The 25,656-nt window shown below is 46.0% G+C and overlaps 1 protein-coding gene across 4 annotated transcripts in view; it reads right to left on the bottom strand.

The window, feature by feature from the left end:
- Positions 1-2,221: 2,221 nt before the first annotated feature.
- Positions 2,222-25,656, bottom strand: part of Brd1 (bromodomain containing 1) — a 48,480-nt gene continuing 25,045 nt past the window's right edge. The window contains exons 7-13 of one of the 4 annotated variants that reach the window (XM_050128780.1): positions 24,114-24,374; positions 17,358-17,855; positions 7,073-7,208; positions 6,527-6,654; positions 5,022-5,131; positions 4,667-4,821; positions 2,222-3,667 (exon numbers count right to left, since the gene is read on the bottom strand). In XM_050128780.1, the coding sequence (XP_049984737.1) occupies positions 3,484-3,667; positions 4,667-4,821; positions 5,022-5,131; positions 6,527-6,654; positions 7,073-7,208; positions 17,358-17,855; positions 24,114-24,374 (1,472 nt within the window). In that variant the 3' untranslated portion in view covers positions 2,222-3,483. Of the gene's footprint in view, positions 3,668-4,666; positions 4,822-5,021; positions 5,132-6,526; positions 6,655-7,072; positions 7,209-17,357; positions 17,856-24,113; positions 24,375-25,656 lie in introns of those variants that run through there. The other 3 variants (XM_050128788.1, XM_050128796.1, XR_007589578.1) reach the window with 3 other exon arrangements.

Below are 25,656 nucleotides of genomic sequence, written 5' to 3'. Positions count from 1 at the left end.
GGAGGCAACTAGGTGCTAAGTGTCATGATCCTGTCACAGAATCAAGTGCATGACGGAGAAAGATGAAGATGGTTCAAGCCAGCTCCTCTTCTCTACATGGCAGAAACTAAGAGAAGCTGTGGTAGTTTTGAAAGAAAATGTGCCCTCTCCCCCGCCACACCGCTGAGAGTGGCGCTATTAGAAGCTGTGGCCTTGTTGGAGTAAGTGTCACTGTGGGGGCGGGTTTCAAAGTTTCCTATGCTCAAGATACCGTACAGTGTGTCAGTCAACTTCCACTGCCCGAGTTAAGATGAAGGACTCTCAGATCCAGCACATCTGCCTGCTACATTCTGCCATGCTCCCCCATCCTAATGATCATGGACTGAAGCTCTGGAACTGAGAGAGCCACCTCAATTAAATGTTATTTATAATCTATGAGTTGCTGTGGCCGGCAGTGGTAGCACACACCTTTAATCCCAGCATTCAGGAGACAAAAGCAAGCGGATCTCTGTGAGCTCGAGGACAGCCTGGTTTACAGACAGCCAAGGATACAGAGAAATCTTGTCTCAAAGAGAGAGAGAGAGAGAGAGAGAGAGAGAGAGAGAGAGAGAGAGAGAGAGGGGCCATGGTCATGGTGTCTCTTCACAGCAATAAAAACCCCAAGACAGAAGCACAAACAACTCATTTCAGACCCACAGAAAATGGATCTGACCCAGGACCTGGGCGGCTCTCAGTCTTAGGCAGAGCCACGTCTCTTTGCAGTGGGCAGTTGTCCATGGAGAAACACACTAACCAGCTGGTTACCTAGATGAGACGGAGTACTCAGCCCGAAACAGGACCACACACTCTACACCGCAAAGCTCAGGGAACATCCTGGAAGAGATGAAGCTGAGTGTTGCAAGACAGTGTCTTCTGGACATGCTGAATCACACTACAGCAGCCAGCTGTAGCTGCCAGACAAAACCGGCACTGAGACTGAACCAGCAAAAGCCGGCACAGGTGAGGGCAATGATCTGCAGGCCCTGCCCCTTACTGAGGAGCTGCTGGCAGTTAAAGGCTGTTGTAGGATGAAGACTTTTTGACAATGATTCCCCTTGGTAAGGTTTCCAAGCTCCACAGGTGGCCCCATACCCATGCACATATGGACAGTATTGATTGAAATTAGTGTGCTTACAAAAACAATGATATGAAGTTGGGAGAGGGGCATGGGCCTGTCTGGGGGATATGGTAAGAGTGACAGGAGGAAAATGCAGGTGGTACGGCCACGGTCCACTGTACACACACGTGGAATTCAAATCGGGCGGTGGTGGTGCACGCCTTTAATCCCAGCACTAGGGAGGCAGAGGCAGGCGGATCTCTGATTCGAGTTCAGTCTGGTTGGTCTACAGAGCAAGTTCCAGGACAGGCTCCAAACCTACACAGAGAAACTCTATCTCAAAAAAACTAAAAGAAAAAAAATCAATTAAAAAACAGTTCTTTAAAAAGCAGCTTAATCCCCAGTCCCACAACTGAGGCTGTGAGTGTGGCAGGACAACGGGCCTCCTAAGACACAAAACACACTCCCCAGCACTACACAGTTAGGGCCATGATGGCCAACTCAAGATACACACTCTCAGGGACTCAGTCAGCACCCAAGAGGGTGCTCGCACTCCTGCCTCAAGGGCTAACGGGCTAACGACACCCAGTGGGCTTCAGGGTGACCAGTCGGGTGACCAGTCACCTAGTCTACCGGATACCTACTAAAGTACTGACATCGGGCAAGTTCTGAACAGACTGGAACAAGTGGCCAGACCCCACAGTGGGTACAGGATGATACAGGGAAAAGGGGGTTGGAGAGACAGGAAATGAGAGCTGGGAAATGCCAGACTAGCTCTGGAAGATTTCAGACAATCACCCAGGAGGGGTCATCTGGCCCTGGCTCCCCGGAACCAGGGATGATGAATGACATCTGGCTTCAAACCCAGGATAGCTACTTGTACCCTTCTCGGTCTTAGGACACCCCAAGCCATACTCCTGCAGCAGCTCCACCCCACAGATTGTCCCAGGGCAAAGGTCAACCACAGCTCAAACCAGACTCAACAACAGGAGGTCGGATGGGGAGCAGCAGAAACCAGGCAGAGAGCCAACAGCGTCTGCCCACCATGAGCATGCCAGCCTTGAGGCCTCGGGCCACCCCAGTCTGCCTCACAGAGGTAGAAAGGGATGCTGGGCATATGAGCATCTGCCAAACACGGGACAAAACTACCAAAGGAAGACTTTTTATTTTCAAGTTTCTATGGAGATATTACAAACATGTAGACTTAAAAGAACATTTTAAATTTTTAGTAACTATTTAGCTTTAAAATAAAAATATGATTAGGCAAAATAATAAATAATGCCATCCCAGGTGAATTGTTAAGTCAAATGTGTCATCTACCTGGTCACACCACCCTCTCAAGGCCCCAGTGCCCTCATGTACCTCGGGCTACAGCTCACCCAGCCTCCTAGTGATGCAGGAATGAGAGGGCCACACTGTCCAAATCTTCACTTTATTTTTAATATAAAAATGCAAATTTGGAAACCCACCCTGCCTTTTCCCCCCTAACATAATGCTTTACCTCTTAAAAATAAAAATAAAGTACTAATTCTATATACATCACATGTACCATACAAAAATGTATCCAAAGATCTATTGCTACCAAAGTGTTCTAAATTAAAACAAGTTACAGAAAGCCCCTCATTGTAAACAAAAGATTACAAGTTACAAAATCAAAGTACACACAGGCCAGTCATGTATATAACCACGCAACACATTCTGCTCCCACACCAAAGTTGAATTTTATGTGCCTGTATAAAAATGCATATCAATATACCTTTGCAAATTTATTTTTCATTATAAAGCAAATGAGTACACTTTCTACAATAAATAACCCGCTGGGAGGCACGCCTGCAGGAGTCAGGGCGGAGCAGGAGACTCAGGGCAGACAGGACAATGAGAACGGGCCCTGCCCGGCAGCAGCTGGCGGGACATTTTTGGTGATTTGCAAGTGATGCACACAGCATAAATTTATTCCCTCTTTGCACAAAGTACCATTCAAAATAATGTCATTTTCTTTCTTAAAATACACATTTGTCATTGTAAATTTACATCCCGTCTTATTAAATAAGCGGTACTCTGTGTAAAGAGCATGATCTACAAAATTATTAAACATTCAAAAGTCTTTAAAAAAAAACACTACAGATTAAAGTAAGTGAGGCCGCGCACCACCAGTGGGAGACCCACACCGCACTGCTCGGAACACGCCTGCCCCACTTGCAAAGCGCCAAGACAAGATGGTTTCATAGAAAACTTGGAAGTGAAACCTCCCCCTCCCTGGGGAAAAAGAATTAAAGAACTATGCCTAGAAAATCAGAATAAGTTAAGTTCTGAACAATATACAAACATGTACAGCTTATCAACACTATAGACAAGGCTCCCGGCTGGCTGACTGTGGCTTTGGTCACTGCCTTTTGCTGGAAGCCATCTCAGTCAATGTCACTGAGGTCACTGGCTGGCTCCCCATGGACACGACTCAGATGATTCATGGCTCGATCAAATGCAATCCGCACGGCCTTCCGAATGCTAGAGTTCCTCCCTTCCATCATTTTCAGCTTGTCAATGGTCTCATCAACACCCAGAGGAACCATCTTGGACTTGGGAAGCCACTGCCTTTTAAAGAGAAGAGAGAGCATAAGAACCACCAACCCGTTCTCACTATGGGCGACCAACCACCAGGCCCTGTGCATAAGAAGGAACCTGGCAGTACACAATCCAATCTCCCTACATTCTGGGCCTCAGGCAGGATGGCTTGGGTGCACAGGGTATCCATTAGCCCTGGACTCAGGTGGGGCATAAAAATCATGATACAACCCTCTTTCCCAAACATATCCAAGCGGCTACGGGGATAAGTTGTAAACATAAAGCTGTATTCACAGGACAAGCCCAAGAATACACATATATGTAATACACAAGGTGAGCCTAGGTACACACACATATGCACATAAGGGATAAAGCAGAACAGATGTGTGCACATAACATAGGTGAGTAAACCCTGGAACCCAGTAAGGAGGCATTCTAGGATGGAGGAACAGACTCCAGAAACAGGACCAGCAAGTATAAGTCTCACTGATGAACACTAGCTGCCAGACAGTCAGGGCAGGGAGGAAAAGGGGACTTGCTAAGTTTCCATGGGGGGCTATGAAGGACCTCCTAGTCCTAAGCACTCTCAGTGATAAAGGCCACATAAAAATGTCTGGACTCAACTAAATAAGGTCAAGATGTCAGCAGGTAACACTTGTCTTAGGATGTGAACCATAGCAAAATAGGGGTTCCTCAGTAGCTCTGAGTGAAGGCAGGATAGGGGAGATGGACAGGGAACTCCAGGAAGGGGGTGACTCTTGTGTCCTAGCAGAACAGTAGTCAGACAGTCCATGCAAGGGAAGCTGGAACAAGATATGAAGACAGCCTGAGCCATTCTGGGATGTACTAAGTGATAGGAGCTGTCAGGCAGGAAGTGAGCAGACTCCTCAATCCCCATGGTGTCAATGAACAGTGACCTTCTTAGACAAGGACCAAGACACTTGGAGACAACCTGACTCAGCATGGGTCAATCCAAGCCCTGGGGCTAATAGATCCCAGCTCTGCCTGAGCTGCAGACACAACACTCACCAGCTTCTCTTATTGTCGAAAAACAAAACAAGGAACAGCTTCTCCTCAGACTTAGTCTGCATGTGCTCACCGATCTTCAGCACATCCAGGGGTGGGGCGGGGATGGTGACACCATTGTGGTGGCCAGGCACTCGTGGCATCTTGGGGTCAATGATCTGCCAAGGACAAGTTCCAGTCACTCAGAGCATTCTCAAACTCAGGGCCACATGCCTTACAAGCTCACAGCCACTCCCACACCTGCCTCCAAAGCCACGACATAACCCCTGGCAGCACAGGAACTGCAAGGTACAGAGCATGCACTGGGACCCCACCCCAGGTCCCACCAAAACACCCTACTCACAGCCTCCAGACTCACCAGTGCTGGATAGGAGGGATAGCCGCTGCACTTGGCCCATACCACTTTCAGAGGCTCCAGGACAGAGGCTGCAGCATCGGTGGAAATCCACATGCTGTTCTGTCCCACCTCTAGAAAACGGGGAACCCCAGAGTCAGGACCAGCAGGAGAACCCCCAACATACCCAGCACAGCCACAAAGCCTGAGGGCTGACAAAAGCCCCACCCAGACCCCAGCTTCCGTAGCTGCTGGAGCAGGATAGTCCTATGGCACCACCTCGGTCTAGGAGAGGCAGATTACCTCACTTCCTCCTGTGAAGAACAGGTCTAGAAGTCTATCAAAGGCTTCCCTGCCTCCTACCCTCCCCAGCTCTAAGGCCTATCTATGACTCCAGGTCCCCATTACCTCACCACACTTGAACTCTAGGGATGGGGTCCTTGGCATGTACCAGATGCCTATTACACAACCAAACACCCAAATCCAAGTCCTGGCTTGCTCCACTACCACCTTGCTCTTCCAAGTCTCAGAGTCCACCGGCAGCCCCAGACACATCCCAGGTGTCCACCGTGTGCAACCCTCACTGAAAACTGCTGGTAACAGGTGTCCAGCCAGCCCCTGGTTCCGCCTCACAGCAGCAAAAGAGCACATTAGCCTCTCCATGCTCAGAACCTCCAGCGTGTCCACCATAGTCACTGCAGCCCATATGGCCACACTAGTTTCCCTGTAGTCTCTGACACACAGAGCACAGGTGCCTTCACAGAGAGCTGGCCCCACTAAAGCCCCATGCCTCAGGCAATACCAGGTGCTTTTATCCCTGGAGTTGGCTTGGCCCACTCTGACAGGAAAAGTATGAACAGCATCAGCCCAGCAGGTTCCTCTCTACAGTGATATTTTATTTATATTTTAATAAATAAAGCTTGCATGAAGACCAGAAGGTAAAACTAAGCCACTAGAAGCCAGGCTTTGGTGGCACACACCTTTAATCCCAGGATTGGGAGACAGAGGCAGTGGAGCTCTCTGAGTTCAAGGCCAGCCTAATCAATGCAGAAATAAGATCCGGGTGGTGGTGGCTCACAGCTTTAACCCCAGCACTGAGAGGAATATAAACTGGGATGAGATGGGTGCACACTTGCTCTCTTTCCGTCTGAGGATCTCTTAGAGGGAAGAGCTTGCTAGTGGCTGGGCTGCTTCTGCTGTTTCAGATCTTCTGCTACCCCACTCCCTTACACTGTGGCCTGAAACTGGGAATGACCACCCTGGCTGTGGCGTTCAGGAATTACTCAGAACCAAGTATATCCTAGCATGACAAAGTCATTCCTCCCCACAGACTGTCTATACAGTGTAGCCCGCGATATGCCTGAAACCCTGTACCGCAAACCTCTGGTAAATAAGCTTAAGTTCACACTTTTTCTCAAATGCAGGGGCTTGACTCAGTCCCAAGCCACCAAGACCAGACTCTGGGAGACCTTGCCTCCCCATTTTGTATTCCAAAATGCCCACCAGAAAACTAGGGTACCCCAACTTACCAGCTGCAATCCTGGCAGCCTTTGCATAGTTCCCGTTTTCAATACAAGATATCAGCTCACTGCGGTCTTCTAGTGTGTGCCTTCGCACAAGGGCAGGCTTCCCTCGCCCACACTTGGGTGTACTAAAACTTCGGGAGAAGCAGAGATGAGTCAAACTGAGACTACAGTCAAGAGCCCCATGCCTGTGGCTTCATCCTACATCAGGTGCTGAGTTGTCAAGGGTATGGAGACCCAAGAAAAGTGAGCCTGTTCCAGTAAGGGTGCTTGAGCCACCCAACCTAGCTGACAAGTGGCCACCTAAGAATAGACAGGCAGGGCTATGCAGACCACAGTCTCAGTAAGAGAAGGATTTGGGGAGTGGAAAGCACAAACTGCAAGTTAATTATACATTAACTTAGATTAAGCTTTTATATAGATTTTCTTCTGACTCAGAAGAAACTTGCCTTGAATAGCAGGCACACACATCAACTAGATACCAGAACAGCCTTTCTTTCTCAAGTGGTTTTCAGATGAAAGCCACACACCCTGCTGGAGGACAGGACCTACCTTGAGTCGCAGAGTGGGCTGTTGCTGGAACAAATACTGGATTCAGATGCACAGCGCCGTCGGGGCGCAGCTTTTCTCCCCAAGCCACTGCCCGGCTCCTGCTCGCTTCTAGTACCCCCAAAGCCATTGGTGAGACCTGGAACACAAGAAGCAGACAGTGGCACAGTCACCTACCCCAAAGTAGTAGCTCTAGCCCAATTTATTCATGCACTTCCGCCTTCTTTAAAATTAGAATATATTTTCCAAATAACTTTGCTCTTGTAAAACAGGGTCTCAAAGAGCTCAGGATGCTCTGGTTTCCTGATCCTCCTGCCTCCAACCTCCTACCACACCTGGTTCATGTGGTGCTGGAGATCAAAGCATGCCAATTAAGCACTCCACCACCTGAGTTACATCTCCAGCCCCACAAAGAACACTTTGTTCAGAAAAACCAGTAGTATCTTTATTCTCATTCCGATGACCTTAAAGGACAGACACACTGTTGAATGAAATAAGCACAACAAATCATAGTAACAACAGTCAAGGAAGTTCTACACACACTCCACAAGTAATTTCAACAACTTCCACGAATGCAAAGCAAAAAGAATCTGTTACCACTCCCCAAATTAACATATCACATGCACTTCTGTAAGCTTCCAACAAAGTCAGACTGTCCACTCTACAAGGAATGAGTGGTGTCTAGACAAGGACCCTCCAGTACCCTAGAGAGGTGGAACACTACAATACTCCACAAATACACATTGATACCTGTGGAACTTTAGGGAATAGTAAATAGAAAATTAAGTTTTAAAAGCAAAACAACAAAAACACCAAAAAAAAAAAAAAAAAAAGAGCACTTGCCTTAGCATGCACGTTGGCCCTGCAACACCAAGAAGAACATTCCCACCTCCTCATAGGAAGCTGAACGTGTAGTGGCCAGATAAATGAATGTCTGGACAAATACAACCACATCATCTTGATATTTGAAAAGTACTTTAATAAGACAAATCTGAGTCAATGCAACTACCATATTCTTCCCACGGAAGAGTAACTTCCATTTCAATCAGTAGGAAAAGGCACAACCTTGGTCCCTGCACAGAGCTCCCTGAATCAGGGGGTTTGTGCCTGGCACCTTCTGGCTGCACCAGCTTAAAACAGGGAAGGGGACAGAAATGGGGGACTGGAAACACTTTTTCTTCATACATGCCCATCTTCCCACATCCTTAAAAGTGTAAAAAACTATTTCCAAAATAAAACATAAATTTACATTTTCTTAGAAATCTTTGAAGTGACTGTCTAGATTACAAGGTTGTGAAAAGGACCTGCTTATGTTGACAAGGCCTCTGAGAAGCTTCTTGTTTATTGGACAAGCAGGTCCCCATCACTGGCAAAGCATTGAAGGCACATGACAGGGAAGAAGTCATACCCTACTCTTAAAGGGCCTTAAGGCCCAAGAGTTCTTTTTCTCAGGAGGCAGTGGAATATGCTGCTGCCCTGGAGTGGGGGTGGGGGAAGCAACACTCAGACTTGGGTGAGCAGATTCAACACAGAGGCAGCCCTCCCAACCTGGATGGTTTGACAGAGGGGCAGAGTCCTTGCTCCAGGACCGATAATTAAAGAGAAGACTGCAAGTCCAGAATATTTGCCATTGCTGGGTTGAGCGGGTAGCAGCAGGCAGGTCAGAGGAGTCTGAGGTCTTAGACAAGCAGGTGCCCATCACTGTCATCTGTCCTAGGAAGAAGGCCTAGGAAGGCACCAGAAGCACACCCCATGTACATTTGGTGTTCCCAGCAAGGACGGTCACAGCAAGGTACCTTGTCAGGGCCTAACCAGCCCTACAAGAGGAAAAACTAAGGTCTATAATTCTAAGAAGAAAAAAATATGGTTGAATGTCTCTTTAGTTTTCCCAAGTGTTTAATTACCAAGGCATATTGCATCTGGGCTCCTAAGTTTACAGAAAGTTTTTCACACATTACATAAAAACACACAACACCTTGAAAAGAAGCTGGCACAACCACTGTGAAACTTGAGAAGCTTCCAGGAAAGACCCCTGGGGCCTACTGAGCAAAGCAGTTCTCCAGGCCTGTTTTCCAGAGGGTGCCGCAGCCCAAACAAGGATGTTCTCATGGTCCAAACAGATTCTTGAGGGTGGGCTTCAAGGCCCTGGACATGTCCTGAGAGGCAATGTGAGCCAGAGACCCAAGCTTCAACAGCTCTTACAGCTACTGCCTGGCTTTGACATGAAGTCAAGTATAAGCCTCTCTGCCTCTCTCATCAGCTGCAGAATGGGGAACAAAGTACCTGCCTAACACTAAGGCTTACTGTCTAACATCACACTCGCCCGCCACCCTTGACAATCAAAACAAAAAAAATGAGATGGCTCCTGGACAGAGTCAATGACCCCAAAGCACATGTTGCAGAGGGTTCTTGTGGTCTACAAAGGCCGAGGCAGAGCCCAAACCCCTTGCTCGGGCCCAGGGGATACCACAAATGTGCTGCTGCAATTAAGTCCCAAGGCAGGTCCAGACCATGACTTAACTACCACCATTTCTCTCAAAGCTCCCCTTTGACAACTGGGGTACACAGAGTGGAGAATAAAAGCACCTCAGGGGGGTGCTTAGGTCTCCACTCTGAAAAGTTCACACCCACAGCCCAGGGAAGAGTTCTAGGTGGTCTACTTGTAAAGCTGAGGCATGCAGGTAGCAGAGTAAGGACACGATCCTTTCTATCCTGGACTCTCAACCTGCACGATGCCAAAAACCCACAAGGCTGCAGCCAAATAAGAATATCAGGCCTGGTAAGCAGGACTGACTAGCCTCTCCGCCCCTCGTGGCCTAGGAGATGTGTCTGAGAGTGTGGCCATTGTGTGCATCCTTGCTTCTGCTCCCACCATTGACTCATCTGAAACATGACAGCACAGGACCATGCTTCTCAAAGCTCCAACTTGTTCCCACCTACTGCACATCAACAAGCTTATGTCCCATGTGGGACACTATGCCCCAGGCTAAGAATACCGTCAGGATGGTAGCAGAAGTATCTATTATCCTTGATGACACTTTACTTTGTTGCCCCCCAAAGAACCACACAATGGGTGCATCTGTCAACCTTTCAATAAAAGCACAGCAAACACCCACCCACCACCTGCATTTCCTGAGTATTGTCTATGAAGACACTGCTGCACATGGCCAAGAAAGGCCAAAGACCAGGCCAAAACGCCCACTCAAGGACAATTCCAGCAGGACTTCTCAGTTGGCTCAGCAGGCATTTGCACCACTACCAACAAGGCTAACTGCTTAATAATCCAAGAGAAACTGAAAAAGAAAGAAGGGAAATCAGGTAGAGAACAAAGAAATAAAAGATGCTAACAACCAAGTAAGGAGCTCTATTTAGGCCCCATTTTAGCCACTGTTGTATATATAGTTCCTTCAGACACCTAGCCCAGGCTGCCCTAACCAGAGCCCCCAGTCAGCATAGGCCAGTTTTAGACGTGCTCAGGATGTGGCTCAAACTGCTGGATTATGTTGTCCAAGCTACGGCAGGTTCTGCCAGATTAGGCATTCCTTGCTTCCTTCACATCTATGCACCAGGAAGAACTGAGGCGCCGAAACGTCTGCTCAGGCACCAGAGCTCCTCTCACTGCTGGGCTGACTTAGAGGGGTGGGCTGGCCAGGGATAGAGAGCTCCTCCAAGGGTAGGTGTCTGAGTGTCTGTTTAAAGGACGGCTCAACAGATGGTTCCAATGTGATCCTCAAAAACTAGGAGCAAGGCAAGGAGGCGGCGAAGGCTTTGTATTCCAAGAGGCCATTAGCAGAACTCCAGTCCAAGTCGAGGTTAAGAGAAAAGGATTAGGATCCAAAGAGTGAGCTACCCAAGCACATTAGTGGTTAACTGAGAACCTGGAAAACAGTGAGAACCATTTAGTCTGACTGCAAGGGCAGGAAACATTTCCTGCCTCAACAGTCTACAGCCATGGAAGACATTTAGCTTGCTCACCACCAACACCCATTTCATTGAGAATTTCCACACCATGAGTATCAAAATAAGATGTGACACAGGTCCTGGCCTGAGGGTCCATTGATGGAAATAAACAAGCAGTCAGAGTAAAGAATATACGGCACAGAACCAGCTCCAAAAAATGTGGTACCCATAAAATGAGTCACACCATGCTCTGCACTGCCCACATTCTGCCCATCCCGCAGGCATGAGCAGTGAGCCCTTGAATGGGTAGTTTTAAAATAAATGAGTCCGTACTTAATCTAACTTGGAATCTTGCAGTGCACTGATGAGCACCAGAGAATTCCCTAAAAGTTCACAGTGCCAGATGAACCTGGAAAAGATCAGAAGGTTCTGAATACTCCAAGTCCTCAAACAGCGAAGAACTGCAACTTGGAACAAGAAATCCAGGTGCGCAGAAAGCACCAGAAGGTTCAGGAGGAGGCGCAGTCAGCACCGATGGTAGGATGGGCCCATTCAGCCCGTGCCTGGCCCACCATGGGCCAGGCAGATGTAGCAGTGGACGCCTCCTGCTCCTGAGGGTCAGATCTTAGTGCTAATAAGGCTCCCGGCTGCTCAGGAGTGCGCTTAGGAATTCACCATGCATCCACTGAAATCTACTGCCATTCTGGAATAAGAAAGCAGAAATCTCCATTTCAGTCAGGATCAAAGGCACTGGGGTCACATGTACTAAAGGTCTATAGTTAAGACTGCTTGGGACTCACCGTTATCACTGAGAACCCAAAAAGAACTTCACTCAGATGTGCAAATAAGTAACATCTCATGAAGTCCATGGTTAATAGCCCACGGGTGACAAATGGTCTATGAGAGCCCATATGGCCAACTGGGCAGCCTGGCAGAAGATGCCAAGTACACAGCAAGGGCTCTGCACAGCAGCTACGTGGCGAGAGCTAGTGTCCTGCAGGGTCAACAGACTCTGCTGCCAATAGATGTGAGCCTTGAGGAGGTAGAAAGCTATTTCCACTCCATTCTGTGCACACATGTCACCTGGTACTGAGGTGCTCTCTGAGCAACCTCCTAGCACCAGAGGACACCATTCCATGACTAGCAAGCAATACAGGACTTCCAGTGAGCTCAAACAGGCACCAGAGTCACTAAACATGGCTAGGAAAAACTAAATCTATAGTTATACAAACTCCCAAGAAGTGAAACAACTTTAGCATCAATCTTTACTTCCAGTGGCACATTAAAATGACTTCATGACTTCATAGAAAGTAGGTTTTATTGGGAGCTCAAGTGACGACTCTGCGATTAAGAGCACTGCCTGCTGTTCCAGAGGACCGGGGTTCAATTCCTAGCACCCACATGGCAGCTCACAACTGTCTGTAACTCCAGTTCCAGAGCATCTGACATCCTCACACAGTCATACATGAAGGAAAACACCAATGCACATAAAATAAAAATAATAGTAATTATCATTACTTTTAAAAAGAAAGAAATTGGGTTTTATTGAATTTTGGGTTTTCTTGGTTTTTCGAGACAGGGTTTCTCTGTGGTTTTGGAGCCTGTCCTGGAACTAGCTCTTGTAGACCAGGCTGGTCTCGAACTCACAGAGATCCGCCTGCCTCTGCCTCCCAAGTGCTGGGATTAAAGGCATGCGCCACCACCGCCCGGCTGGGTTTTATTGAATTTTTTATAATGTTATTATCAACTCATCAAAATAAGAGATCATTGAAAAAAAGTTTCTATAAAATTACTGAGTACATGGGCTGAAGAGATGTCTCAGGAGTTAAGAGCTACTCCTCCAGAGATCCTGAGTTAAATTCCTAGCAACCAGATGATGGCTCACAACCATCTATAGTAGGATCGGAGGCCTTCTGGCATAAAGGAGTACAAGCAGATGGAGGATTCATATATATTAAATAAATAAATAAGTGCTTAAAAAATTGCTGAGTACAAAGTAACAATTAAATTAGCTGGGCCTATTAGTACAGGCCTGTAATTGCAGCTGAGGTAGGATGCTAAAGAGTTTTGGCCTAGTTAAGTTACTGGAAAGGTTCAAGGCCAGTCTGCTCAAAATGTTTAAAAAGGGGTCTGCAGGATAAGTCGGTGAAAAGATGCTTGCTACACACATATGATGCCTCCTTGGGACTCACATGGCTTAGGGAATTTTCTGGCCTACACACACACTCTGGCATGTATACAAACACAATAAATGTAAAAAAATAAAATAAAAAGGGCTCCATGGTAAACAACTTGCCACAAGGCCCTGGATTCAATCAATCTGCAGTACCTGTGTATGGGGGCCAGGGGGGATTCCCCAGCCTTACACACACAAAAGGCTGTGTGGTGGTGACACACATCTTTAATCACAGCACTTAGGAGGCAGAGGTAGATCTCAGTGAGTTCAAGGTCAGCCTGGTCTACTAAGGAGTCCCAGGCCAGTCAGAATTTACACAGAGAAATCCTATATCCCCCCCCCCCAAAAAAAAAGAAAGAAAATTGTAAGGAGTTATTTTGCAACAAAAATCACAATTTGTTGTCTTTAGCAAGAAATTCTCGTCTGTGTGTGGCTTCAGTTCAGGAACCCAACAGACAGACAGGAAGAATGAAGGGATGTCAATAGCCAATGACAATACCAGGCCAACCTGTTCTTCTAAACTCTCTGACCTGACCACCTGGCAAGGCTCCAGAAAACAGAGCCTTTTCACTGTCAGCAAGACCAATTGTTGTTCCCTGCTGACTACAATTTTTCTTAGTCGTGGTTTGAATGAGAATAGACCCCAAATAGATCCTCCATTTGAATACTTGGTCCCAAGTTGGTAGAACTGTTTGGGAAGAATTAGAGGTAGGAAGAGGCCTTGTAGGAGATGTGTCATTGGGGACAGGTTTTCAGGCTCAAAAGTCCAGGTCATCCCCAGTTAGCTCTCCCTTTCTCTATCTCATGCTTGCAGATCAGGTATTAGCCCCTCAGCTAATTCCAGCACCATGATGGTGATGGACTCTAACCCTCTGGAACCATGAACAATAAATTAAATGCTTTCTTTTACAAGTTACTCTTTATAGCAAGAGGAAAGTAACTAAGAGAGAGCTGGGACCAGGAGTGGAGTATTCCTGTGACAGGCCTGACCATGCTGCTTGTTGAAATAATTCAAAAAACTTCAGGACTTTGGACAAGAGAAGGGGTTGAACATTGTAAGTAGGGCTTAATGAGCACCCTAGTTGAAGCTTGGAAGACAGAAGTACTGAGACCAATGTAGACTGTGGAGGCCCAGTTCAAGATGTTTCAGAAGGAAATAACATTAGCAACTAGGTTAAAGATCATTCTGTGATATTTTGGCAAAGAATGTAGCTGCTTTTGTCCTTGTACTAAGAATCAGCCTGAGACTAAATTAAAATGTGGAACTAAGTCTTGGGACAGAAATTTCACCTAACAATGACACTGTTATATAGCTTTTAGTAATCACTCTTATGTATGTCTACAACAAAAAAAGAACAAGTGGGATAAAAAGAAAATACCGTTTCAAGAGAACAAGGACACCACAAAATTTAATGTTGGAGCCAAGGCTTATGTAGAAAGATGAGGAGAAATGGAATAAAGTGAGTGGTATCCTTAGGATGAAATTCTACTCAGCTAATCTGCAACTTGTGGAGTAAGAGGGGGGGGGGAGGCTAAAGATTTATCTGTTCCTAAAAAGCAACAACAAAACAAAGCTTATGCCAACGTGATTTGAGCAGGGAGAGGTTTCATCCCAAGCTGGTGGCCTAATTTAGTTCTTCAGTTTGGTGGTTGACTTTAGTCTTGGAGGATACAAGAGTAAAGGAACCACAGGTACTTCCTCTTCTGCTAAGGAAAGCCACTGAGATCAGGTGTGTGGCACAGAGGAATCCCTGCATGGGGAGGTCCAAAAAGAATAATGTGCGAAGCTGTAAAAGAGAGGCCTGGATTGTGTTGAAGCTCAAGAAGCTGAAGTTGCCCAAGTCATGGGATGTCTACCAAGGAGAGCTGCATATACAGAATGGAACCAGTCCAAGAGAGAGATGTGTTTTGCAGTCAGTAAAGCTGGAAGGCAAGGGCCATCTAATGCCTTTGACACTGCACATAGAACTATATGATGTGGCGTTTGCCCTGGTGGTTTTAAGGCTTGCTTTGGCCCAGTATATCCTCACCATACCCCCTTTCCTCTCTTCTAAGAAGTAATGTTAATGTGTGTTCTATACTATTATATGTTGAAAGTATGTGATCTGCTTATTTTGTTAAAATTAAGAGATTGCCAAGAGTCTCAGAAGAAACTCTGGACCTCTAAACTGTTGACATTGTGAGATTATGGGGACTTTTTTTAAATTATTTATTTGTTATGTATACAATATTCTGTCTGTGTCTGCAGGCCAGAAGAGGGCACCAAACCTCATTACAGATGGTTGTAAGCCACCATGTGGTTGCTGGGAATTGAACTCATGACCTTTGGAAGAGCAGGCAATGCTCTTAACCACTGACCCATCTCTCCAGGCCCGACCTTTTTTGTTTTTTTGTTGTTGTTGTTGTTTGTTTGTTTGTTTTTCAAGACAGGGTTTCTCTGTAGCTTTGGAGCCTGTCCTGGAACTAGCTCTTATAGACCAGTCTGGCCTCGAACTCACAAAGATCTGCCTGCCTCTGCCTTACAAGTGCTGGGATTAAAGGCATGCACCACCACCGCCCGGCCTATTTAGACTTCTGAAGTCGGACTAAATAGGACTAAATGCATTTTGCGTTGTGCTATGGCCACAAGCCTATAGAGACCCAGGGAGTAGAATATAGTAATGAGAATGAGAATGCCCCTAGTAGGATCATATATTTGAATGTATAGTCCCCAGTTGGTCTGTTTGGGAAGAAATAGGAGGTATAACCTTGTTGGAGGTGTGTCCCTGGGAGTGGATTTTTAGACTTCAAAAGTCTAGGCCATTTCCCAGTTAGAGTTCGCTCTCCTGTTTCCTGGCTCTCTCTCTCTCCTCTCCCCACCACTCTCAAGCTTACAAATCAAATGTAGGCTCTCAGCTAATGCTCTAGCATCATGCCTGCCTGCTGTCATGCTCCCTGGCATGATGGTGATGATGGTGATGGACCCTAACCCTCTAAAACCATGAGCTGCAATTCAATGCTTCCTTTTATAAATTGCCTTCACCGTGGTGTCTCTTCACAGCAATAGAAAAGTAACTTAGACACTTATCTAGGTGTGACAGGATGACAGAGAATAATAACCAAGCTTTAATCCAAGACCAAAACAAAAGTTTCTAACAGAAAGTAAATGCTGAAAATCTGATGCTGGTACCAAAAAGTCTAATGACAGTTAACTATTTAAGAACTATAACACCACCCTTTCACACTATTTTATCTGAGGGTCAGATAGAAGGCTGTGAGAAAACCATGTCACATTATTCAAGCACAGCACAAGGAATTTTCATGAAGATGGTATTGGTATAGGCACACATGGCAACTTCTTGGGAAATGAAACACATCTAAGCTTAGTAGTAGGGCCTAGGTGATGGCTTAGTGGGTGAATTCTCTTGTTAACCCTGATGACCTGAGTTGAATCCCACATAGTGAAAGGAGATAACCAACCCCCCCTTCTCATTTTCTCTAGATCTATTCCACCACCACTCCCAAGTGTGTGCACATTATAGCACGTCCCAACCCAACCAAATACAGAAATAAACTAATTCAGCATTTTTTAAAGGTCTGTCTCCATTGGAAGGAAATAAGCTTAGCAGTAAATGAGAAATATTTTTTGAGTGTGATTATATCAGGCTTTAGTAGTACAATGCATATGTACTAAAAAGATTTAAAAAAAAAAAAACTGGAGAAACATTAAAATATTCCTTAAGTCAATGTTGCAAAGTAATGAAATGACAGATTATTTTCAGAGTACCCAACGGGCAAAGCAGTCTTCAGAGGAAGGAATGGTTCAGGTTCAAATCTAGGGCCCTGGGTTAGTGGGAACTGACCTCAGGAGACACTCACACACGCTGGGGTTACTAAGTGTCAGGTGTGACCATTGGTAGGTTACAGTCTACACACATACATGTACACAATATTAAAGGTACTCAACCAAACCACATTCAAAGTTGCACTTGATGTGTGAATAAACGCAAGAAAGGAGAAAGGGGACAAAGGAGGGGCAGGGCCAGCCATACCCAGCTGCTGTGCTGCCAAGAGGCTGAATGGCCACTGCCTGAAAACAGCTCACAGCTTTTGAAAGAGAATCCATGTTGTCTATCTTCATCTCTAGAAATGAGAATGCTTCAAAAACAAAAGCTCAGTACCATGGCTACATATGAACAGATCCCTGGAGAGGCAGCTGCCCCTGACATTTACCTGTATCCAGGCGCTTTCCCGGGGACTCCTCCTCCACTTCGGAGTCTCCACATGTGCTCCTCGACCTTTTCCTTGGCTGCAGTAGAGTCTCCAACCTCGGAAGGACTACAGACAAAAAGGTTTTGGTCCCTAGCTGAGGAGAAGTTGGCTGGGTTTCAGTGTTCTTGGCAGACTTTGGGGGGCTTACACTTTTCGATTTGCAGAAGAGAACAGAAGTGCGTCTGTTTACATCGCTTGATGGCTCCGCCACTGCGGAGGCCGCCGCCGCCGGCACATCGCCACTACTGGCGAGGGTGGGCTCTGGAGGGTGTCCGCTTACCAGTGCGCTCTGAGTGCAAGTGCTATGTGATTCATTATCAAATGTGACTCTTTTGAATAGTTTACTCTGCTCGGGGTTGAGTTCTACTGGTTTGAGGGTTGGTGGTTCTGAATTAGTCTCCGAGTTTGAAGGAAGAGGTAATGCATCTGATGGTTCAAGTTTAGGGGGAGATTTATCTCCTGAAAAAATTATAAATAAAGTGATTTTGAAAACTGAAGATTATAAAATCTATTATAAAACTTATATAAATGTGAAGTCCACCAAAACACTAATTCAATTAAGGAAACAGCATCACACACAATGGTCTGCTGAGCAGTGAGCAGCCTGGGGCCGTCAGGTAACACTGTGTGTGTTTCTCTAACCAAAGACTGTGGGCCTGCTGTTCTAAGCCCAGGTGCACAAGTTACTTTCTGGAAAAAACTGTGAGAGAATATTTCTCACACAGCAATATTAAAACTCTCATCTGAGTTCAGGACAGTTTCTGCATTAACATTCACTTACCTTGAGGAAAATTAAACAGTCACAGAACTAAGGGAGCCTTGAAAGCTTCCCACAGCACTTTATTCTGTACCACAAGGTGGCAAAGACAAAGAACCCAAATATTAAATTGTCTGACCAGGGCTAAGTCAAAGCCCAAAGTGGAGAGTGACTGGGGAGGACTCTTGAGGAGCCAGGAGCATCTCCCACTCCCTTGGAGCCTATAGTCTACCAGTGAGTCTCAACTCTACTCTCAAAGCTTTAAAATTATTTCAACCTCTTTAGAAAAGAGTTTACAAATTATAAACATGGGAGTGAAGAGCTGGCTCAGTGGTTAAGAGCGCTTGTTGCTCCTACAAGAGACGCAAGTTCAGTTCCCAGCATCCACATGGCAGCCAACAGCTATCTGTAACTCCAAGTTCAAGGAATCCAGCGCCCTCTTCTGGCCTCTGTGGCACCAGGCATGAATTTGGTGCCCTTACATGCAGATAAAACACTGATACAGATAAAATAAAACTTAAGAAAAATTTACCAGCATGAACCAATATGGGCCTGACATCTTAATCTTAAATTCAAACTCCAGAGAGAAGTGTCTCCCTTTCTTCACACACACACACACACACACACACACACACACACACACACACACACACAAAAAGCTCAAGGAACAGAATGGCAGTGAAGCCCATGGTGTAAGGTTAGGCCCTGCTGGGCTAACTGATAAGGGTTCTTTCTGGACAGACTGATTCTGAACGTCTCCCTACAGGACATATGATAGAAAACCAAGAGCATCGATTTAAACAATCCAAAGTAGCATATATTAATTAGTAGGTGTGGTTTTTATCTACAAACTTCCCACAAAACATTTGCACTATGTCACAATACTTTAAATTCAAAAGTCCCTTTGAAAGTGAAAAGCTACACAATTTACAAGCTCCACTTACATCTCTGGGTCACTTGAACTCAGAACAAACGTTCTAAGCCAAAGAAGTTCTCCTAAGAACCTCCAATCAGGAACACAAAGCTGAGAGTAACACCAGACAGAAAACAGCCACTCTTGCAAGTAAGGTGGCTTTGGGCTAAATGTGGGCATATGGAGCCTGTTAAAGGCGACTGGTGGAAGCACAACCTCAACAAAATGCCTGCTGTTTACGAGGTCTTTTGTTGAAAAGCTTTATCTGGGAGATAAGAGTGCATAAAACTCATGCCACAAGGAGCCAAGAAATCTGTTCTCAGAGATTAAAATTCCGATGAAATGGAAATGCTGAATCTTGAATCACTGGCATGTTGGATGATGACAAAATTCTTCCTGCCCACTTTGTTAGGCTCATGAACCACTTTAAAAGCACAGAATTTGCACAGCACACAGGAACTGAGAAGATGGGGTTAGAAACAGTGCAGAGTCATGCGTGGCACTCTTGGTACACATGAACGTGAAAACACTGACATTGGGTGGTATACAGGCTGGCATAGGACCATATGGCTAGAGCAGGTGACCACTTACTTTCAGTGCATAATTTGCCTCCTGCCTCCTCTTCCTCCTACCTGAGTCATCTTACACAGACTGAGATTTCCAATGTCCAATCCAGTCCTATGGCCTCTTCAGGGCCAAGACTAACGGGCAGCCTCAAAGCAGTACTAGACCAGCAGAGATCACACCATGCACCAGAGGGGCGTCCTTGCCCAGGGCTCCAGGTACTGCAGATCTGCCATCTATTTTTTCTCCACAGCTAAGACGTAACAAAGACCTATTTTCTGCCCCCAGCTTAACTTTCGGAGTCAGTCACTACTGCCAAGACAACGAGTGAGCATGCCTGCCCTTGAGCACAAGGCCTCCGGCACATTCCATTATTCCCAACCAATGTCTAAATCAAAAGCTGCCTGCCCACAAGGAACTGCATGGCCAGGAACACTGATTTGTGGTCCCCTCCACACTCAAGCATGTCTTCTCCCTGCTCTGTCGCAGGCAGGCCCTAAGTAGCTGTCCAGATTCCCAACCACTGCCACATGGTTCACTGGCACACTCCTGGAGTGTTACAAGAAGAATCACACTGGATACAGGAGGCTACACAGAGACCTAAGTGAAACACGATTTCCAGTAGCCAATGGGCCACGTGGACCACTAAAACTCTGTGCTCCTCAGTCCCCTCACCATGCTGAGAACTAACAACACCTGAGATTGGCAGGTTCCTTGATGAGTGAACCCTTACACCAGCACCCTGGGCAGGGCAGCACCACAGCTAACACTCCCATCAGGTACCTCAGACAGATATCTTAATGGAAGTCAATATACAAATGCAAAACATTTCATTTTCAAAACCACACCGTCTGCTAACAAATGGACGTTGCTTAACTACATGTTCCATTAACTTTCAGAATTGACACCTCACAACTCAAACATGAGTATGAATGTCAGTACTCAAAAGATCCCCAGCCAGAACTAACAACAGACAGCGGCAAGGCAAAAGCTGCTCATCTTTTTCACACGCTGATCACACAGACATCTACTCAGGACCAGCTAGCTATTCCTTGTGTGACCATGATTCTCTACATACAAGGCCTCCACCAAAGCCACAGACAACTCCAAATACCACAGCAGAATATATGGAGACATTGCAACAAATGGCTAGAAACTGCACTATCCCCACCAGCAATCTACCTCTTGCTCCCTTCCTCTGCCAGCCCTGAAGGAGCAGCGTTTACACTGAGTTCAATGCTGACTGTACATGGGGTACACACAGCAGGAACAGCACATAACTAGCTATAAGCAGTGAGGCCCTATTGAGGGTACTGATCTGGACCAGAATCTTCAACAAAAAAAAAAACACCCTACACCATAGCCATAGGCAAGATGTAAGCTCCATTCACCAGCACACAGACTTTGGTCTCTCCAAAGCTCCTAGTCAGTCCACTAAATCCCAATAAATATAAAGGTCTATGAGCTCAAGCTTGTCCCACGGGCTTATCATGACCCCGTTCCATGTGCCCCTCAGCATTCAACTGGCTGGATGGAACTCTTCAACTTGAAGGTCAGAATGGAAGGTCTCCTGACAAACAGCCTGCCCTTTGCACTAGCAAGCAGAGCACATCCACTGCCCAAGCCAACCAGGACCTATTTCCTTCCTCAGATGCTGGCTTTTTGAACTTGGTTCCCAACAGCTATACTGCTGTTTCCTCTAATGCAAACAACATAAATGTCACAAAACACAAAAGTGTTGTTTAATTACAATTTAAGCGAGACTGTTTATTTTACATTAAGGAATGCCTTCCTAAGTGTAAAAAATCTATGGTCATTCTCTTAAAATAACAGATTTTTCTCTTTCTAATTGGTCACAAGGTTTCTGGGCCCTATCTGGTCTGGAACTCGTAATATAAACCAGGTTGGCCTCTAAATTCATAGAGTTCTACCTGCCTCTGCCTCTTGAGGCCTGAAAATAGAGGCATTTATGACTGCACCCAACCATAACACTCTCTTTGAGAAGAATGTGCTGAACTATATAGTATTTTGACTTTGGGGTTCTATCCCAAGGCACATGGGACAATTTCATATTTCTGCTTCTGTTGTCCACAGCAACACTTATGCTCCCTGTTGCCTATCTGGAACTCAGTCTCTTTTAAGGGGCCCTAAATTCCACCTCCACAGCTCTGCCTCAGAAAGACTGTCAGGCTGTTTCCTTCTCCATTCATCTTTCCTCTCAGCTAAAAGGAAAATGTTCTTTCTTTGAGTTTTAAACACAGGCCAAAGCAATTCTAGGCATTTGCTTCAGCAATCACTAATATGCCTCCTTCAAGGGCCCCAACAGTACAAAGCACCAGATCTGGTCTTCAATGGCACTGCTGGCTCTTCCTCCGAGTTGAGGAACTTGAAGTAAAAATAAGACCCTTAGTCCTGTAAACCCGCACCAATGAGGAAACTTTTGAGGGGAAAATGAAATCCTGCACACAGATATAAGGAGAGGTCAGGTTTCTCTTTCAAAAGCAAGCCACTGTATTATCAGTGAGCTGTCCTGCCAATAATCTTTCTCCCTAGATGACTATTCAGAACAAATAGTGCACAGATCACTGAGTGGCTGGACCACAGGGTCCTCCTCAGCTAGTTCTAGCAGTGGGAAGTGGAGCCTGCACGGGCTACCATGGGAACCAGGCAACGGCACTATCTGTGACTCGCCAGAGTGCAAAGAACAGCATTATCTCACATGCATCTGTCTGTCAAAGGTCCCGTGAACAAATGTTACTTTTAAAAAAGCACAGATCCTCCAACAGAGGCAGAGGATTGGCATGTGCTAGTGATAAACCTTTCAGAGACTATGGGAAAAGAAAATGTGTCACACACTGAAGACTAAAACCTTTACTATGTGGACCCATCAAACCTGTTACCTAATGGCAAGGCAAAGGTTATATATGAAATTTACAACTGGACACACTGAAAGTAAATTCTACGGCCAGGAAAACTCAGGGGCATTAGCTCTAACTCTGCTGGCTGCCAAACACAACTGTATAAAAGAAGCAGCTAGAGAAAGGGCGAGTGCACTACAAGATTGTCAGGACAAAATGAAACTTGGTACAAACATACTGAAACTATGTCATTACAAGGAGCAGGTCAGAGCCACGTCTACTGATGCAGACAGTAATACAGATCAAAATGCAAACTACAACTGCAGCTGTCTTGGTTTTTGTTCGGTTTTTTTGGCTAGTTTTTGTTAAAGATATATTTATTTATTATTATGTAGACAGTGTTATGCCCACATGTACACCTGCATGCCAGAAGAGGGCATCAGATCTCATCATAGATTGTTGTGAGCCATCATGTGGTTGCTGAGACGTGAACTCAGGACCTCTGGAAGAGCAGCCAAGTAAGTGCTCTTAATAGCTGAGCCATCTCTCCATCTGTCTTGTATAATGTTTTTCTATTCCTGTTTAGATGAGGTAGGAAAAATACACAGGGAGATCACAAGCCAAACTGCTAACAACAGAGGCACAGGGAAGATCTTATTCTTCTTCCCATTTCATGGAACGAAGATGTGGTGGCCGTGAGGCAAGTAGATTAAAGGGTGCAATGATTCTCTAAACTCCCCAACTAGATGTGCACGCACATGCTCATACACACCTCCCTCCCTCCCTCCCTCCCCCCCCCTCTCTCTCACACACACACACACACACACACACACACACACACACAGGCCTTCTTATCAAGTAGGTACCCCACTGGGCAGATGAATCTCTCCTGTATCTCCTTCCACCTCATCCTAACATCCCACCTGTCTGGTTCTTTCTCCAGATGTCACTCAATGCTGCTGGGACAAGATGGTGTCCACTGAAGGTGACTTACAGGGAAGGCCTCAGGCTGCTGAGGATGAGTCTGGGAGTAGGCCTTTGCCAAGAAGTACCTTAGTCTCCTTCCCGCCCCCAACAGCCCAAAGCCCAAGGTTCTGGTGTACTCTGGAAACACTTTTCTAAACGACTTCAGCAAGACAGCTTAGGGGTAGAGGTGTTCACAAGGCCTGACACCTGAGTTCCATCCCCTGATCCTGTTAGCTGCCAGGAGAGAACCTGCTCACACTAGTGTCCTCTGACCTACACAAACAAAGTAAAAAACAAAGTTAGGCTGTCTAATCATCCAATACTCAGCCTCCATTTACAAACTACAACAAAGACATTTCTTATTCCTACCATCTTCAACACAGTATCAGATCTAAACTATCCTTTTAAAAGTCTTTCAGGCTCAAGTTCAAGAAAACCTCATTCCATGCCTTAAGCTTGTAAACTAAGTGCTAAAATACAGCACAGACAGCACCCACCAGAACATCCTTTCAGAGAGCAACAAAAACCTGGAAGGAATAGCCAGTGATCAGAGTTCTGTGACCTTCAAAACTTACAAATTCATGGTTACTACAGAGTAACTCAGCCTGACAGAGGCACCCATGTCCACAGGTGTGGCCCTCCCACCCCATCATGCTTACCTTCCTCCCCTGTGTCTGGCCCCAGTGGAGCAGCATCATCTTCAAAGCCTCCTGTACCTGCCCCTATGGATGGGGACTGGCTGTGCTGCTGGCTCAGCTTGTTTCGGAGAAGAGCAATCTCTCTTTTGAGCAGCTTTGCCCGTTTACTCCGTGAGCCGCTGGACTTCATGGAGCAGGTGAGGTCCAACTTGTCCAGTAGCTCTCTCAGCTGCTCCTCCAAGCCCATGTGGGCCCTGTTGGCTGGGTCCAGCAACCTGTCCACTGAACCAAAGAACAGACATCATTAGTCACCTGATCCTTGGGTACCTCTAAGAATAACACACTGTTCTCAACTATCCTTTAGTGTAACCACAGCAGAGGATATACAGGTAACATATGTGGCCTATCCTGCAACAGGACCCAACTCAGTTCTGCTGTGTAGACAGCCCATTCTAAGTAAGGGGTACAAAGACTACCAGAAATGCATGAACCCCCCAGCACAGAAAGAAGATGGACTGCCAACGGAAGAGACAGTATGCAAACATGCTGATGTAAACTGTTTCCATTATCACCAATGTCATCCTAGCTGGAGTACTCGCATATGAGTCACCACTGTCCATGGACATTAGGCTGCAGAGTCCACAGGTCTTCCCAAATTCTACCAACACTGACTACAGAAGTCCTCAAAACTTAAACCAGTAAAATGGCCAAAGAAATTCTTTAAATTTTGTGAAGATAAAACCAAAAGCAGCACAGGGGATCTGCCCAGACCTGGTAGCTGGCCCAGGAACCAAGTCCAACTCAAGTGCCCTGTCTACAAGAACAAAACTAATCAGCATGGGAATATGAACAAAAGTCCCCCAATGGGCTGACTCAAGACTTACAGTTACACTATTTCTAGCAAAATCTCAAAGTTAATGCCTCAAATATATTCAAGTAAACAATTTTTTAAATCTGAAGCACCATAAATAAATAAATAACAGAGTAATGTCCCAGCTTTTCAAGGCTCATTTCTTTCTGTTCTTTGGTTGTTGAGACAAGGTCTCACTATGTAGCCCAGGCTGTTCTCAAACTTGCAATCCTCCTTCCTCAACTTCCTGAGTACTACAATTTCGGTCATGAACTACCATGACCTGCTTGTCTGCTTCTTTTTCAATAGGACCAGTATCTTCATTATAGTAGGGCTCAGGACAGTGGCAGAGGTACCCAGAGCTGGCCTTACCATGGATCACCCTTTCTTTCTACTCCAATCACTGAGGAAGAAAGAGATTTGTACTATCCTTTATTACTCTCCTCTTTGACAACAAGCCTGACATAGAAATTTATTTAGCAGTGGCAGAGTCAGCTTCCTGAAAGTGTCTATTTTGAGGCCTCCAAACACTGTCCATCTAGAGAACATGAAAATTAGAAGCTGTGGGGTCAAAGGCTCCCACATGTCACGGGATCCTCTTTTTTAAGGACAGCCAACACCACCCAGAGCTCAATCACATCCCCAGAATCTACAAAAGGCAGAAGAGGCTGGAGCACCAGCCTTGCCTCCCACACAGCCTGGAGAACAGAACAC

The sequence above is a fragment of the Alexandromys fortis genome, unplaced genomic scaffold (assembly GCF_014885135.2).
Source record: "Alexandromys fortis isolate MF-2015 unplaced genomic scaffold, M_Fortis_MF-2015_v1.1 scaffold_28, whole genome shotgun sequence".
Classification (NCBI taxonomy): Eukaryota; Metazoa; Chordata; class Mammalia; order Rodentia; family Cricetidae; genus Alexandromys; species Alexandromys fortis.
This window is presented reverse-complemented; position numbering and strand designations above follow the sequence as displayed.